Source organism: Phocoena sinus, chromosome 18 (genome assembly GCF_008692025.1).
Source record: "Phocoena sinus isolate mPhoSin1 chromosome 18, mPhoSin1.pri, whole genome shotgun sequence".
Lineage (NCBI taxonomy): Eukaryota > Metazoa > Chordata > Mammalia > Artiodactyla > Phocoenidae > Phocoena > Phocoena sinus.
The window spans coordinates 69,246,356-69,265,202 of NC_045780.1; the positions used below are offsets into that span (position 1 = coordinate 69,246,356).

Genomic DNA, 18,847 nt, shown 5'->3' on the forward strand with positions numbered 1-18,847 from the left:
TGAGAACGTGTCATATAGTTTAAATGTATAGGGCCTACTGATTATATTTACTTGATATTAAAGGCCAAGAAGTGCTTAGTAATTATATTCAATAACATGAGATTTACATTCCCTTTAGTGCATGTCAGTTGAGAATGTGGGCAGTTAATTCAGAAATGCTGTGGAGGATTTGCTTTCAGAATTAAAAAATATTTGTGGATAAGTGAGAATCACACTGATAAAATATTTGTAAAATATAGTAACATACGTAAACATTAGTGTTGGATTAGATTTATAAACTTTCTGGATTTCCCCCCAAATTTGAATTATGCTGTAGAAGAGGCAAGGGATTCACTTCCCCAACCCCCAATATAGTGGTGCAGGATTTGGCAACCTAACAGAAGTAAAATTGAAACACACAGAGATTTAAAAATACCCCATTCTGTGGGTATATAATAAATTAATACCTGTTGATTGTTAATGTTTAAATTAGGTATTATCTTCTGTGATGAAAAATTAGACAAAGAGGGTAAACATGTAAGAATAAATAAGAATTATGTCTTTTCATGTTGAGAGTAACATGGGAAGAAGGAATTCTTGGAAATACAAGTCATATCTGTGAAATAAATGGTAGGAGAGGTTTTTAGACAGGTACAGGGATTGTTGCTATTTTTAGTGTGTTCATTTTCATGAAGCTGACCACAAGGTGGGGATAATATATTGTATGTAGTCTCTGGATGACCTGTGACATCATCCCGAGTTGTTGAAAATAGAGTTAAATTATTTTAAATAACCTTTTCTATTTTATTTAGAAATTTGTCAGTGAATGAGTTTAAAACAATTAATTTGCATATATCTTGACCGTTTAGTAGTACCAACAAGGATTATAATTTTTTGTTTTCCAGTACTGTACGGTTTTTATTTTAAACCCATAAAATTATGCCTTTTCAGCCTAAGATCATTTCTATGCTGTCCTCTTATCCAAAAAACCCTGAAATCAGTTTCCATTGTTGTTAATTTGAAAATTCTTTACTAGACTGGACAATATGGGAAAAGGACTGAATCTCTTTAGGGCTTTATTATAGGTAACCTAAAGAAGATAGAAGACTTACTTCAAATTACTTTTATTTCTTGGTAGGTCTTAACTAGAGTCTAGCCTCCTCTTAGGATAGTTGGAAATGGCCTATGGCGGATAAACATTACAGCATCAGAGCGCTGTTTTCTGACTGGTATGGTGGGTGGGCCTTAGTGTTCTGTGAAAATGCCTTGGCACGTCATCCCAGATCATGGAGTTCATCTTTGATGGCTCGTTTATGTGTTCTGCTGACTTCCAGTGTTCTCTTTATGCAATTTCTAGTGTGGATATTGAAGCCAAAAAATTCAAAAAGACTTTTGAAGTTTATTTGTTATTAAATAGCATTATTAAATCAGAGTTGAAGTCTTTGGTCAAGTAGAGTAACTGCTGTGTCAAAACTGAGCTTTTGAAACTGAAAAGCATTCTAAACCACAGAGCATGAACAGTAGTACTCCAAAAACCCTTTTTGATTCGGAAGTGAAGTGTTTAAGGTAGTAATAACATGAGTAAAATGTTTAAAATCTCTCAGAAGTACTTCACAGCTCATGACTTTAGTGATTATACAGGTAAATGTGATATCATAACTTTTTAAGGTTTCAAGTGCAGCAGGGTAGTTTATCCCAAGAAATTGTATTTGGATGTTGTCTGTTTTTTACTGAAGACATTTCCAGATCCATGTGAGAGTGTCTCCCATGGAAGTCTCCTCCGGTTGTCCTGCTAACAGGTCACTTATGTGCAAAGTGGAACTTACCCTTGTAACAGAACCTGCTTTTCGGTTTCCTGTTTGAATTGTTTTCTGGCCTGCAAATCTTATGGTCAACTTTGACCATTCCCCTCCCTTGCACTTCCTAATTCAGTCATTCTCCCTAAATCCATTGCCAGGTGTACTATTAATTAGTATTACTGCAGCTTTTCTCACTGCTTTTCTCTCTACTGAATTCCCACTGCTGTCATATTACTTCCTCACTCATGTCTTTCTCCTGGACCACTGATCACTTCCTCTCAATCTTTCCTCCTTGGAGCCTGGTCAGTACTGGAGCCAGACTGATCTTCCTGAAGTACTTCAGAATCCTTCAGTGGCTTACTGTTGTCTGTAGAGCCTGTATTCCTCAAGCTGGCATGCACAATAGTTTCATTTCTGCCTGCCTTCCAGCACTATCTGTGCTTGCCCCGCGGTAATTTCTGTTACCAGAGGCTGGCTGGCTGGCTGCTGTGATTGTGCGGGCATTTAAAATTTTGTCTGGGCGACATCTTTTCTCCTTTGAGAGCTGTGGCTTGCTTGCTTGCCTCAGCTTTAGCCCTGTGATGGAAGGATGAGCAAGTCTACATGCAAGCAGGGTTTTAGGGTGAGAGGAAGGAGCCGGTTGAGAGGAGGAGATGAAGGGTGTTGGGGAGAAGTAGGTTTAGCCTCTTCAGGAAGGGTTGCCTTCTCAGGAACAAGGCTCCTGGAATGCATTAAACACCTGCACACGGGAAGGCGGGCAGGGAATCCTCACCAGTCAGTTACAGCCAGCTGTGCCTTCTGAATCCCTTCACAGCTAGACAGCAGCTCATTAGGGTCCCATCTGTCCCAGGTGCTTTGCATATATTAATTCATTTAATCCTCACAGATACAGAAACTGAGGCACAGAGTAGTTAAGAAACTTGTTCAAGGCCACCCAGGTAGTTTATGGTAGAATTGGAGTTTAGGCAGCCTCCTGCTCTTAACCATTACACTCTGCTGCTTCTAATTCCTGCCTTTTTATAATACAAGAATATAATTTAAAACCCTGTTTGACAGTTGTTTTATACGATTCAAGAGCCATGGGAGGTGAGGAGTTTATAGGTGGCGTCAGTCATAACTTGAAAACTTCAAAAGGCTACGTAAGGTGGTGATAGCGTACATTTCAAGGGAGTCGCACAGGCTGGTAAAACATTTTAAGAAGATAATTTTGCTGCAATTAATGTTTATGCTTATTGGTAGTTGATATAAAATAATGCTTCATCTATTATATATGATGTCCATTTTCACCCTCATCAGTTACAAGGCTTGAATTGAAGGGAGAAGATTGCATTCTCAAGTCTTATTTATCTAGCAGGTTAGAAAGGCCCTGGTTGGACTTTCTGAGAAAGACGTATCAGGTGATTGGAGCATGTTAAAATTGTAGCAAAATTTAATGTGAACAGAAGGGAAAAATTCTCTGATGCAAAGGGGAGGGAATCTCTGTCTGGAAAGACTCCCCTTGTCTTTTATTGTTTATGCAGTTATGATTGAAATATTGCCACTTCATATGTAGAGGTATCATTGCAATAAACTTACGTTGATTTGGCTGACAGTTTCCATCCATGTATGCTTTATTCTAATTACCATTAGTTTCCCAGAGTATACTACTGTACTTCTCTGTCACAGCACCCATGCTTTCTTGTGATTTTAATTGCTTGTTGTGTCCTGTCTTCCCAGTTGGTTTGTCAACTAAAAGAGGGCAGTGGTACATCTTCGTCTTGTGCATCATTGTTTCCCTAGACTTAACACAGTGCCTGACACAGAGTGGGTGCTTAGCACGTATTTGTAGAGTGAATGCATGGCTTTACCTGTATACTGAAGAAGTATGCAGTTGAGGTCTGGTTGTTGTAAGGCTTAAGAGAAGGCGGGGGAGACCCTTTAGGATGAACACGGGTTGCGTGTAGCTTCATCAAGATTCTCTGAAGATCATAGAACCTTTTACAGACCAGTGGGAGGACTGTTTTCCTGAATATTTAAATGCTTGTTTATCCTTGCTGCCTTTTCAAATCCTAGTTGTCTTTTTTCCTTCAAATGCTACCCTTTTTGTGACGCCTTCCTTGATTCCTCTGTTGGACTCTGTTCACAGTGCCTGATTTTTTATTTTTAACCTCTTTTAGTGCATTTAGTACTCTCTACCATTTATTGTTTTTATTGTTTGGTATGTGTTGTTTGTTCTACTAGACTGTAAACTCTTTGCATTCAGAAACCAGGTCTGTCCAAACAAGCATGCTTTGGAGAGTGAAAAGAGGCACTAGTCAGATGGGTGCTGAGGTAATAGGTGTGTCCTGGGACTGTGTCAGGCAGACTTATGTATGACACTTCCCAGTGGTCAGCACATGCCACCTGAACCTGGGACATGAGAAGGCAGCAGAGCTGCAGGTAAAACCACTGGTTTGGGTCTTACCTTATTTCTATCACTTTACCTGTTTAGGTGTGGTGGGCATTTGATTTCATCTCTCAGATCCTAATTTTACTGACATGTTAAGTAGAAATGACTATTTATGTCCTGCTGGTTTCGTAGCTCCATTTTTTTTTGAGGAAAAATGATTAAAAAACACTAATTGGAAAAGATAATACACCCCAGTGTTCATAGCAGCATTATTTACGGTAGCTAAGAAATGGAAGCAACCTAAGTGTCCATCAACAGATGAATGGATATGGAAGATGTGGTGTAGATACTCAATAGAATACCACTCAGCCATAAAAAAAAGAATGCAGTTTTGTCATTTGCAGCAACATGGATGGACCTGGAGGATATGATGCTTAGTGAAGTAAGTCATAGAAAGACAAATACTGTATATTATCCCTTCTATGTGGAATCTAAAAAACTAGTGAATATAACAAAAAAGAAAGAGACTCACAGATGTAGAGAACAAACTAGTGATTACCAGTGGGGAGAGGAAACGGGAGAGGGGCAAAATAGGGGTACAGGCTACTTTGTATAAAATATAAGTAAGCTAGCTAAAAGGATATATTTTATAGCATAGGAAATATAGCCAATATTTTATAATAACTATAAATGGAGTATAATCTGTAAAAATTTTGAATCACTGTGTTGTACACCTGAAAGTCATACAATGTAAATCAACTGTACCTCAATTAAAAAAATTTTTAAAAACTGTAAAAACTGTGGAATGTTAGTTAAGATATTTTACTGTGTAATTCTAGAATAAATTGAAGACTTTCTAACTTTGTAAACCAACTAGAACCCAATGACTGAAATGTTTACGTATAAAATGGTTTTTAGGGTAAAGTGAGCCTTACTACAGTGCCTTTTAGATGGTGCTAAATAAGTAAGTAAAGTACATATTGTTGTTCTTGTTAATATTAATGCATTCCTTGTTCTTTTACTCCCTTCAAACTTTAAAAAAATGTTTCCTACCTAGAGATAAATTAATCTCTACTTGGGTCATACCACTACATCTTATTGTCACTTTCACTTCATTGCATCCTTGTTAATAACCAAAATAAAGGGTGAAAGTAGCAGGTTGGCCTTTTGGACTGAGTAGTGTGAGGAATTAGCTGCTCGAGGCAATTAACTGGAAATCATGATCTCTGCTTTTTTAGCATTCCATTTGTTATTTGAAATAAGCTTTATAACGTAGGCTGTACTAGAGCGCAGCAATTAAATGTGCTAACAAAAAAGAATATCCCAACTGTAGGTAGAGCATGCTTTATTCAAACCACATGGCTCTGATTTCCATCCAGCAGTGGTATCGAGAACTTGATGTGTTCCAGAAAGCAGTAAATTAAGCACAGTGTGGAAGGACTTCTACTTGTAGCAAGTTTTAAAAAAATTCATATTATCAAAGGAAATAGAAAGAGTACATAATTCAGGTAATATCCTAGACCAATTTTAAACATTTAAAAATTAAAGTTAGTATCCAGTGTTCGGACTAAACACAAGATCTCTAGCCTTTCACCAGTTTACCAGCTTACTACTAGCAGTAAATATTAATGGACTCTGAGGAATGAACAAGAAGGTGTCAGGAGGCATCTACATTAACATTCCCTCATGCTAATTGAAGCATTATTAAATCATTTTTAAGACTTAAACTGTAAAATTGCTCATCTAATTCCATAGTTGTTATATTCCAAAATTGAACTGGAAAAGTTAGTTTTCAATCCGAAAGTACCAATTAATTTTAGTATTCATGAAACAATAAAAATAATTGGATCAGGGAGAAATGAAAACAACTCATTTTTAATATCCAAATTGTTGAGATATAAAATTAAAAGTATTTTATGGGAAGTACAAAAGAAGGAAATTACAACTTCATAACTAAATAATTCCTATGACCAGTTTATATAAGGAGAACCTTAGCAATACACAACCATATTTAAATATGAAGTTTCTTACCTTATCCTCTTAAAAAATACATCTAGAAGAAATACTTTAACATTTGTGCCTACATCTTTTAAAAAAAATTTTGTTTTACAGTAGCATTTATTAGAATTACTGGAACACAAACTCATTCCCACAGGTAGCCCCGTTCAATATGCATTAAACCTTATATAATTATTGTATTTGAAATAAAAATTCCTTGTGGGTTTTAGATAATTGGGGCCTCGAATCATGAATGTCATACTTTGTTCAATCCAATTGAAATTATTAAAAGAGTTCAAGGTTTTACATAAATAATTTTATATAAACAAATTTAAAATTTTATATATTCAAGTTTTATTTATTTTTTAAAAAACATTTCAACATAAAATCCTATTTCAAACATCAAGAAGATCAATCTATATGAAAATGCAACAAGAAGTTCACAGCTGTACTTGCATTTTTAATTAAAGCGTTATTACTATTGTATTACAAAGCAGAAATAAGCTTAACTTTCTGAAAATGCCAGGTAGCTGAGTGATAAACTGAACAGTTTCATCCAAGAAAATTTAGTGTCATTGACTTGATCATCAATATTTTGCTAATATATTTTTTTAAAATGTTCTAATATTAAAACTAGAATTTCTTTAAAGGAGGAAGGCTAAAATTTATCCAAAAGGCTGACTTTTTAGTTAACTCTAATTTTCTCAGTGTTATTGCTAAAGAAGTTATTGAATTCATTTTCTCTGGGTATCTTCTGTATTGCTTTTCTTTGATTCTTGCCAGTGCAACCAGTCTAAGATTTTACATGATAAAGGAAATCTGTGGAACTAATCCTAGAAACCTCTTTCTGTTTTCTCACAGAACACCTCCAGGCACAGAAAAGACAGAATACTTCATTTGCATTCTTAAACATTAGGAACTTAGAATCTGAGTCTTTCAGCTGGAAATGTTATTGCATCTACATTTCCCGAAGAAAAAAAAAGGTTAACAGCCCACTCAGGTTTCTGTTAACTCGTGTCTTTTTAGTGTCCTGATCTGCACAAAGAGTGTAGAATGTGGAAGCTGAACGCCCAGCCTCTTTCTTCTTAGCAGTCAAGGAGACGCGGGAAATAGGTATCAGTGCTGATTACAGGGAAATAAAAAGAAATCAGATATGCACACAAAAATGGCAAACACTAACAAACTTCAATCTTAGTCTTTTAAAAGGGAAAGAACATTTACAAAATTAACATAGACTACAGTAACTAGAAGTTTTAAAAGTAAACTATTTTCCACGTGAGCTTGAAAAGCTTACCCCAAAAGTACAAAGATATTGAGAGATTTATAGTTTATTTAAATGGTTTCTGTGAAATTAATAAGTATCAAAAACCTCTTCTTTGCCCTAAGTACCTTTGTCAGAAACCCAGAACATTTAATAAAAAAAATTGAACAACTTTTTGGACTTAATAATAGCTGAAAAATAGAAATGAAAATCATTCCGCTGTCAAATATTAGAAATGGAAGGTGTCTTATTGCTGTATTGTTCACTTCTATGCGTGAAAAACAAGGTTTTATATTTAATGATATTCCTTAACTAGAAAACCTGACTTCTGCCAATTGTTACAGTGTGGAAACTGTTTCTCTAACTAAATATTGTGCGTGGCTATCATCTGGAAGTAATAATATTACTTGAGTGCATTGTGCCAAGTGGACACTTAATACAGAATATACATTAGACTGAATGAAATCCAGATACTAGTAATACTGACAAAGACACAGATTCCTTTGGTTAAACTGACTCACAACATGTACAGTGTACCATAAGCTAAATGCAGTTTGTAAGTATGTCGTTAGATTTCAATCGATCTTGCAATTAGCATCCCAAACAAATTGAAAAGCTGTGCTGGTTTATAAATTTATGTTTAGAATTTTAAAGAGTCTTTGTCTCCCTTCCACTACCCTTCCTCCACAACAGTCAAGTTCCTTAAGGTTCTGTTCCCAGTGAGTCACATAAATTGGGTTCTTAATTTGCAAGGAGCAGACTAGCACTTAAAGAAAATGACGCCTATATATGTAGGGGGGTTGGAGGCTGGTGGCACCTTCTGCTAGGGTTGTTCTATACCTCTCTTTATGGATGCCCCACAGTCAGTGTTGAGGAAAATGAATTAGGATTCATATTCTGGTCTTCTCTAATCATTCCCACTGCACAGCCTGGGACTTCCAGTAAGTGCTCATCCGTACCTTGTACCCAGTCTTGGGGTAAAGACCCAGCCGACTGGTATTTACTGATGACCATGGAAACTACACTAGGAATGTTTCTCCCATCTGTGTGTTCAAATGTTGTCCTTATCTTTTATTTCTAATCATTATTTTGAAAAGTTCACTGAGTTCAGGTTAAAAGCTAACAACCAAAACGGTTCAACCCCGATGTCATAAGCCAAGAGGAGGAGCCTTCCCTCTTTTACACAGTAACTTGTTAGAGCCCGAGTGCCAACTTGGCTGAAATTCCTTCTTGGGACTGAACTGAGTTTTTTGTTTTTAAGTTAAAAAAAAAAAAAAAAAAAAGGGCTGAGTAATATTGTATCAAATAGCAGAAGTGGTCTCATTGGAAGCAAAAACTATTTACATTAAATAAGAAATCAGTTTGCAGGTTGCACCTATCACATTTACAGTATAGTGTAATATACTGTGACCAAAAGCGTAATGAAATACAGCTTCAGGCGCTCAGTCCACAGTGAGCGCAGTGTGCCACAGGTGAGTTAAGGGGAGGTAGTGAAAGGGAGAAGAGGAAAGCAGGAGGAAGATGAGTTCTCCCTGAGGGGTTCTGGTTTCATCACGGATTGGACAGCAATCCAGTCCTCCTCCACTGCCACAGGTGGCCTGATGGACCAGCTTCTGTTGCTCAGAGAATTCAGTCCAAGCTCATCTGTGATTTCAGCAGTGCTCATGGCAACAGGAAGATCTTTTTTCTTTGCAAACAGACACTAGTCAGATGGAATCCCAGATCAACCCTTCTGCCACCATCCTCATGAGCTCTTCTTGGAGCTCATACAAAGAGCAAAATCTGAGTGTTTTGGAAGTAGTGATGCTGCAGAGGTTGGATGCTGTCCGGTTAAGCCAGCAAAGGTGATGTTTTGTACTTCATAGTTTTCACATTTAACCTATAGTGGCAGTGGTTGTTACCACTTCATCACGCTTCACTTTGTGCAAAATAACCATCTACTGAAGCATCCCAGCCAAACATGAGAATGCACTTTCTTTTTTTCTCTCTCTCTCTCTTTTCTTTTTTTTTAAAAAAGCCAAAAAAGTCCCCTGAAGAGGTTAGCAAACCGGCCTGAAAAACGCCTCGCTGGCTGTGGGTGCTGCTGCTGTGGCTGCTTCTGGTGTAGGTGTTGGGTTTACTCCTATAAGCTGGCGGCTACTCTGAGAATGTTTTCAGAGTTTTTATTGTAGAATAAAAGACAGATACAGAAAAAACTATGCAGAACCAGTGTGGGCTTGCGTAAGGAGAGGAATCTTGTAGCCATTACGTAGGTTCAGTCATGAGACATTTGCCCTGAATCCCAGAAGGCCTGTCCGTGTGACCCATCTGAGTCCTAACCTCTGGTCTCTCCCCAGATGTATCCATTACTTTGACTTATATAGTAATCATTTTTCATGAATTTTAAAATAATTTTATGGTCCAAACTTGCATCCCTAGACACTGTGATTTGTCTTGCTCATTTATTTTCACCTCTGATAGGTCTTCTAAATATCTCTCAATCCATAGGTTCTCCTCACATACATTTCTCTTCCCTGCAGTTTATCTGTTGACGAACCTTGGGCTGTTTGACCTGTAGAGTGTCTCTCAGTCTTGACTTAGCTGATTGCATAATCATGGTGCAGTTCTGCATTTCCCTCCATTCTTGTAGCATTTCCTACAGATTGGCAAAGTGGCTTCAGAGATGGGGATCAGACTTAGGTTTCAATTCCTTTGACCAAGACTGTAGGAGGCACATGTCTTCTTACTGCTTTTTAAGATCTAAGCAGCCTTTGAAGCTTACTGTCTATAGCTATTGCTTCATTAGATTGCAAAATGGTGATATTTTAATTCTAACATCTTTTTCATTAATTAATCGGAATATATTTATAAAGAGACTTTTCCCCTCATTTATTGTTTGGTTTCCTAAGGGTGTAATTCATATAGAAAGAGCAAGATGAGTGTATAATTCTTTACCTTTATTTACTAGTTTTTGAGGTAATAAATTGGTTAACCAGTTCTTTTTTTTTTTTGCGGTACGCGGGCCTCTCACTATTGTGGCCTCTCCCGTTGCGGAGCACAGGCTCCGGACGCGCAGGCTCAGCGGCCATGGCTCACGGGCCCAGCCGCTCCGCGGCATGTGGGATCTTCCCGGATCGGGGCACGAACTCGTGTCCCCTGCATCGGCAGGCGGACTCTCAACCACTGCGCCACCAGGGAAGCCCCCAGTTCTTTTTAAAAGTATCATTATGAAGTCATAGATTTAAACGTATTTTGTAGGTTTAAATCTGTTGGAGTTACTAGTGAATCTCAAGTTGTCCCTCTTTGGCCAGGGGGACCTAAGTTGGCTCATGGTCTTTTGGACTTGACCCTCATAATCTTTTATAGCTTCCTTGCTCTCTGATCTGACAAGATATTCTAGGCTCATGTTTTACATTTCTTGCTTCAGGCCTTTAATCAGCCACCTTTCTAAGATGCATTGGTTTCTTTGTTTGTTTGTTTGTTTTATTTCTGGCTGCGTTGGATCTTTGTTCCTGCACGTGGGCTTTCTCTAGTTGTGGCGAGCGGGGGCTTCTCTTCATTGCGGTGCGCAGGCTTCTCATTGCAGTGGCTTCTCTTGTTGCCGAGCACGGGCTCTAGGCACGTGGGCTTCAGTAGTTGTGGCATGCAGGCTCAGTAGTTGCGGCTCATGGGCTCTAGAGCTCAGGCTCAGTAGTTGTGGCGCATGGGCTTAGTTGCTCCGCAGCATGTGGGATCTTCCTGGACCAGGGCTCGAACCCATGTCCCCTGCATTGGCAGGCGGATTCTTAACCACTGTGCCACCAGGGAAGCCCCAGTCTGGTGAGAATTTAAACTTTTCTTTTGTACAAGTCACATATTCTCGTTTTTTTCCTTTAGTAGTATTGCTGGAATGTATCATGGTACTGTTCATTCTGGGTTGAATTTTTCAGGTATGCTGTAGTATGTTTAATATGTATTTTCAGTTTTAAGAAAGTTTTCTTGAGTTACGGTTTTTAGTATTTTTTCGTTGTTTTAGTCTCCGTGCCCCCCACCCCCCACCCCAGCCCCCGGGCCAAAGACTCCTCTTATCCATATGTTGGATGTTCTTTATCTTTAGTATTTGCCATTTTCTCTTGCATTTTAGAAAAAATTTCTTTTTTTTACATTTAAATTTTTAAAAAGTTTCTTCCTTTGACTTTCTGTCTCTTGTAAGTCATTATTTGTTTTCTTTATTCACTCTTATTTTCCCTCTAGTTTAGTCTTCACTTCCCAAATTATTTTCTTTTGCATTTCTAATTCTATCCTTAGGTCTATCACGTCTTTTCAGAGCATTTCTAATTCTGATATCTTATTTCATGTTTTCTTATTTTAAAATGTCTTTCAGCTTGTTTTTTTTTTTTTGTGGTACGCGGGCCTCTCACTGTTGTGGCCTCTCCCGTTGCGGAGCACAGGCTCCGGACGCGCAGGCTCAGTGGCCATGGCTCACGGGCCCAGCCGCTCCGCGGCATGTGGGATCTTCCTGGACCGGGGCATGAACCCATGTCCCCTGCATCGGCAGGCGGACTCTCAACCACTGTGCCACCAGGGAAGCCCTTTCAGCTTGTTTTGAAATAATAGGTGACAGTTTGATCTGCTGTGTTAGCATGTCTTTCTCGTGCTTTTTTCCCTCCATGGATGTTTTTTTAGTTCTTATTTTTTTCTTATAAAAACAGTGTATAGGATTTTACCTTGACACTTTTATTTTGCTTAGTTTTATGTGTGAAATTAGTTTTCCTCTATGTTGCTTTTTAAAGAGCTATATATTTTTTAAAATCAGTGATATATGTCTGAGAAGTTCAAATACTTGAACAGAGGTAGCAGGAAAAGGTTTATTCGTGGTCTTGAAAAGATGAATTAACCTTGTAATTTCTTTTATTCTTTTTGATACTCATTGTTATCAACACATTCAGTGGGTAGCACTAATATGTGCTTTTGAGATAACTATATTAATTTTTGAAAGCTTTCTCACTGACTCAGTTTTTTATCTCATGTGCTAACTTCTCTGCACCAGTCCTGAAACTGGCCTTTTCTACTAGAAATTCTTTTTTCTTTTATCATGGAAAAAAATTAAAGTCCAGAGTCTAGGTCCTTCAGGCAGTTCAGCAGTTTTTCCATGGCTATGGCTCATGTCTGTCTGACCTTAGTTTTACAGTTATCCAAGTAGTAATTCCTTATGAACCTAAAATATATACGTTAAAAAAAAATGGGATTCATAGCTTAGCAATTTACTAACTGTCATGGTATTTCTAAGAATGAATTATGTATCATACATTTTAATTTTTACAGATGATGATTTCTGAATTTGCAACATAAAGCCTGTTGTAAATTAAATCTCTGTTTCCCTAGCACATTGCTCAAACCCAACTCTTTTCCCCATTCTTTTATCAAAATATGACCAGAACCATAAAATCACAGAATTTAGAAAATGAAAACAGTATTTTTTTTCTCTTCAGTCTTAGAGCAGTGATTTCAGCTTTTTGTAATTTCTCTCTTAGGTATCACTACAAAAGTGTTTCCAGTGATGAAAAAATTCCCACTTTTTTCATGACCATTATACATTTACCTGTATTTAGGTATTATATTTATCATTCATGGTAAATTTACAAGTTCCTTGAAAAGCATAGTTTGAGAAATAAATTTTTTTGCTATGGCATGCTGAAGAGACTTACTGGTGATTAGGGAAAATGGGTAGCAAAAGATACAGGGTTAATAATAGTAGAGTATTGAAAGGTTATTAGTGCATAAATTTTGGCCTTAAGTTCTAAGTCACACAAATCACTCTGGACAAAAACTCAGGACTTTTGAAACATGCTTCATCACTCTGCAATTACCATACTGTCTTATCCTTGCTTTTTTGGTCAAAGAATTACGGAAGTCAGAGCTATGATACTGCTTCCTTAATTTGCCTTAATTACATTTAAAGGCTAACCCAGGGAGTACTACCAAAACATAAAAAGATAAAGATAGAAAGGAAGTTAGTTTATTGAAACATCTGTTTGAGTAGTTACTCAGTGTACTACTGGCTATTTTTCTTTGTGTTGGATGGGAGAAAGAATAGTCACTAAATACTTGATGTGAGCTTTCTTTCTTGGTAATTTCACATTTTGGGGTAATTTTCCTCAAATTAGAATGCATGAAAAAAGTCTGGTTAATCAGTGGTTCCTGGTTGTTGGGCTCTTGTTAATCAGAAGTGTAATCATAATGTATTTTGGATGTTCTCATTTATGTATTTCTTCAACTCTTTGTGTAGGTATTCTGATTCCTTGATTACATCTGCCTGGCATAGTGGTATTTAAAACAGCATTTATGATAAAAATTCCTCCATCTTAGCAAGTAAAATGAGAATATGGAAAGACAATTGGTAGTTGAAACATGATTGTTTCCTCTTAGTGTTTATTGGGTTGTACGTTTGGGATAAATAGAAGTGAGTATGATTATTGCTCTGGTCCAAAATGACTAGTTTATCCAGCTAGAGACACAGAGTATGTGGAGGTGTAGTCTTACTACCACATTCCCCTCTTACAGAGCAGTTCCATTTTTTTATGTGCTTTACATTTTGGGGGTTTCACATAAATTTTTTTTTTTGGGGGGCTTCCCTGGTGGCGCAGCGGTTGGGGATCTGCCTGCCGGTGCAGGGGACACGGGTTCGTGCCCCGGTCCAGGAGGATCCCACATGCCGCGGAGCGGCTGGGCCCGTGAGCCATGGCCACTGAGCCTGCGCGTCCGGAGCCTGTGCTCTGCAACGGGAGAGGCCACAACAGTGAGAAGCCTGCGTATGGCCAAAAAAAAAAAAAAAAAAAAATTTTTTTTTCTTTTTTTTTTTTTAAAGAAAATGAGGTTCTGTTAAAACTACATACAAACATTTGATGGAGAGGTACTTAATGAGCATCTGTTATGGCTGAAGAGGTTTCTTATCTAGCATTCTGTTATTGTAACACTGGTAAGTGTTGGTATTTTGGTTCCTGTAACGTATTTTGGGGTCCTGTGGACCTAGCTGTCTTATTATTCTAGTGTTCTCTTTTTATCAGGACTTCTGGGTAGGGGACAAGAACTAACAGTTGTGGCACTCAGCTTCGTGTTTTATATTATTATTTATTCAGTCCTTCAGTCAAACTTGCATGGTGGTTATTACCCCCTTGTCACACAAAGAAAAGAGGCTTTAAACTCAAAATCTAAAAATTCCCCTTCTGTCTTGTTTTTGGGCAGGAGGGAAAGTATACATCCTGAGTTTAAAGGCATTGGCTTTTCTGTACATTTTATCTGAATGATTTCATCTACAATTTTTAATTCCATCCTTTATTTGATGCCTTTAAAAATCTGTATCTCAGCCTGGACCTATCTTCTAACCTCTGGACCTCTCTGTCTCCTGAACATGGGCACTTGACTATCCCACAGGCATCTCACCTCAGCACGTGTAAAGTTGAAACTGTCATATCACCTCCCAAATATTTATCTCTTCATATATTCCTTTTGTTGTGTCCCTGCTCTACTTCCTCCTCCTGCTCTGGGTGGGTTTAATCCTCTTTGCTCACAATGGCTGAGAACAATCCAAACACCACACTGCAGTAGGTACTCTGGATGATATTCTCGTAAGGAGAATGAAGCTCCTTTCTAAAGCCGAGAGTCTTTTCAGGCAGCAGTGCCAGTAGGTAGAATATGAGATGTAAATTATATGATTTATTCGTTATACTGACCCTGACCAAAGGTCATGGGAGAATCAGCAGTTAGGTAACTTACTATGATGATGCCCTGCATACAATCTGATTTTTCCTTTTTCATAGTTAACTTCCGTTCTTTACCTAATGACCTCATTCTTTACCTCAGCAAACCCCCTTTTCACTTCTCTGGACCATGCCCTACAGTGGCACTAACTCCATCGGTATTTTTTTCTGTCCTTAATTAGTATTCATTAGCATTTTGTTTACTTTAATATCATATACACAGAGAGGTGGACCCATTGCTGGGGAACTAATCGTGATTTATATAGAGTAGTTTTGATTGAAATCATAACTCTGCCTGGTAAATTCCTACTGTATTCTTTACTCATTTCTTATAGTCACAAGGATGTAAACATTGCATACTTTATTTTGTCTATTTCTCTGAGGTACTGGTGATCTGTTTCATGTTCCCTTGAATTAGTTGATATTCTCTGGTTTTCATCCATGTTATCCCCTACACTTAGCTCAAAGCCTGGCACAAAGTTGGCATGTTAAAGTAGGCACTGTGCTGCAGGGTATTGAGAATACAAAGATTTATAAGGCATTTTAAAGGTGAACTTACTGTTTAGTTTGGGTGGCAGAATACTAGATATAACTACAACACCATTCAAGTTGCTTTTCCAAAGGATACTGTTAATATCAAGTAGGAGTTCTTCATTACTTTTAGTTATTTTTCTTTGACCTGACTTTCATATACCTTTGTGCACATATACTATATGCAACACAGTATTATATATTGTAATATATTAGCTCAAATCCTTGCTTTTAAGTTGTTCTTGGTCTGTGAGTAACTAGTAAATATACATATGGGTTTTTCTTTTTATAAAATTGTGACTCCATATCAAGCACTGAAATGTTTTTGTTATAAATTTATACTGGCATTTCTTCACAGGCAGCAGCAGATGTCATCTTCATTGGACCTGATACACATGCTATTCAAGCCATGGGTGACAAGATTGAAAGCAAATTATTAGCTAAGAACGCAAAGGTTAACACAATCCCTGGCTTTGATGGAGTGGTCAAGGTGAGAAACTGTTTTACTCTAATCTTTATAGTGCATGTCCTGAAGTCAAACATTTTGTCAAAAGTGTAAGATAAAATGCAATTTTTGCTTTTTAAAGTATTCATGTATAGATTAAACAAATCAATGTTGTTTACACTTGGATTATTTTGAATAGCGTAAGTTAAAAAGAGCAAGAAGCCCCTGAAGCATTGTATTTAATGATCAGTGTTGACTTTCACTTTCATAGGAGAAAACTTGGTGATATAAAAATGTGCTGTTAGATGTGTGGATTTCATCTGTTGGTGGTATATATTTAATGTTTGAAACATTATGATGTTATCTGTATCTTTACGGTGAGCTTCTGTCTGTATGCATAAAATGTGAATTGTAAACTTGTTTGGTATAGCTGTGTGTCACTGTAGATCCCAAGCACTACTCCTCAACCAGCAAGCCGTTTTTGCAGCTGAAGTCTTCTAAGGAAGACATGCAGAAGTTGGAGTATGTGTCTCCCCTTCCTCTCTGTGCTCCTCCCCACTGCCGAAAATTATTCATTTTTTTTCTCATGAGAAAAGAGTCCCTTTGTAGACTTGAATTAGTCTGCAGGAACTCTTCATCTCAGTGTTTCTTATTGTACCTTCTGGGCTGGGCAGTTCTTCATTGTGCTGGATTATTTCATGAATTACAGGACAGTTAGCAAGCATGGCCCCTGGTTAGTAAATATCCTCAGCTTCTTGCCCATATTTACCTATATTTACTCAATATGTATTCATCCATTTTTTTCCCTTCTCTCATCTTACAAAGAATAGATGTTCCCTATCCTCTGTAAAGCCAATTCTTCCTCTTATGCTCTAGATGTACCCTTTATAGACTTCATGGGCTACAGTCTTCAGTCATTGTCTTTCCTCTCTTCTGTGTCTTAAAATTCTCCTTGTCTTTTAACGCCTTTCCATTATTATTGCTATTAAAAATGCTCAATCAGTCAAAAATGTACTCATCCCTGAGCTAAGTGGGAAGCACCTGATGATAAAAGAAACCCGTGGTCCCTCACACCATGGTGCTTCCAGTTTAGTGGAAAGAAATACGTGTTCCTCCTCTTCAGAGAGCACAGTAGCCTCTTGTCACTCCACAGCTGGAAGAATTGTCCTCACTTGCTTTCATTTCCACACTTTCCCCCTTATCTTTAGTATACATCTGGCTTCTTTCCTCATTCCCACTGAAATTTCTCTTGAAAAGGCTACCAGCAACCTCTCCCTCTCATGAAATCCAGTGTGTAATTTTTTTTTTTACATCTTTATTGGAGTATAATTGCTTTACCATTGGTGTGTTAGTTTCTGCTTTATAACAAAGTGAATCAGTTATACATATACATATGTTCCCATATCTCTTCCCTCTCAGTGTGTATTTTTTAATCCTGGTCTTCTCAGTCTCTTCAAAGCATTTCAGTCTCTTGGTTACTCTTTCCTTCTCGAAATACTCACTTCTGGCACATTACTCCATTCCAGTTTTGTTTTTGTATTTTTGGCTTGTTTAAATGCTTCTTCTTAGTTTCATGCTGATTATTCTTCCTACCTTTGTCCCTTAAATGTTGGTTTTACTACGGGTTTTCTCTTATTGGACAAACTCATTCTAAGCAATATAACTTATTTTTATGGCTTCACATCTCACACCTGTATATCTGTTCTAGATATTGCCTTAGAACTGCATATCCAGTTGCTTCTTAAACAGGTCTACCTGATGCCTTTGAGGCACCATAAAAGTAACAAGTTGAAGCTGAACTCATCGTTTTCTCTCTAGCCAGGGATTGGCATTCTGTGTGGCTCCAGGCACTCCTGTTTTTGTAAATAAAATTTTATTGGAACACAGCCATGCTCTTTCCTTTATATGTTGTCCATGGCTGCTTTTCCATGATAATGGCTGAGTTGAGTAATTGTGTCAGAGACCCACAAAGTCTGGAATATTTACTACCTGGCCTATTCAGAAAAAGTTTGCTGACTCCTGCTGTAAACTTCTCATTTTTTCCTTTCTTGCCTGAGAAGGTGCTGGCATTTTCCACACCATTTCACAAGCTAGAAGCTTGGAGTTCCTAATAAATACCGCTACAGAGAATTCACTTAAGTATCTTTCTGATCTATTACTTTTATTTTTTTCCTCACACTAATTCCAAGTTCCAGCTAACATCATATAGTCTGGATTACTTCATCAGCCTTCCAATTGCTCTCCCTGTAGCCAGTCTTTTTTATTTTTTAAATATTTATTTGGCTGCGCCGAGTCCTAGTCAGGGCATGGGGGATCTTTAGTGCGGCATGCGAAGTCTTAGTTGCGGTGTGTGGGATCTAGTTCCCTGACCAGGGATCGAACCTGGGCCCCTTGCACTGGGAGCGCAGAGTCCTAGCCTCTGGACCACCAGGGAAGTCCCCTTGTAGCCAGTCTTGGTCTTGGTCCCGTCCAGTTAAATTTCGACACTAAAGCTTGAGTGATGTTTCAGAAATCCAGATTTGATCACATGCCTGTGTTTAAAAACTCTTGAATGACTACTCATTTAAATCCTTTGAATAGCTGGCCTTTGTTTCTCTCTTCAAACTGATACTGTGCCAGCTTACCCTTGGCACTGGATGTACCGACCATGTATGACATCTTTTAGATTTTTGAAACTTCTGTTCATAATTCTGACACATGAGTGTTGATTCTGCTTCGGTCTTCACTCCTGACTGTCTTCTACACATA

At 37.8% G+C, this 18,847-nt stretch overlaps 1 protein-coding gene across 3 annotated transcripts in view; it reads left to right on the plus strand.

Moving 5' to 3' along the window:
• Positions 1–18,847, plus strand: part of PCCA (propionyl-CoA carboxylase subunit alpha) — a 355,051-nt gene that overhangs the window by 80,519 nt on the left and 255,685 nt on the right. For all 3 annotated transcript variants that reach the window (XR_004346661.1, XM_032611119.1, XM_032611120.1), the window contains one exon: positions 16,013–16,144. Coding sequence is in view for 2 of the 3 variants with exons in the window: in XM_032611119.1 (XP_032467010.1) it covers positions 16,013–16,144 (132 nt within the window). In the remaining variant the exon portion in view is untranslated. The remainder of the gene's footprint in view (positions 1–16,012; positions 16,145–18,847) is intronic.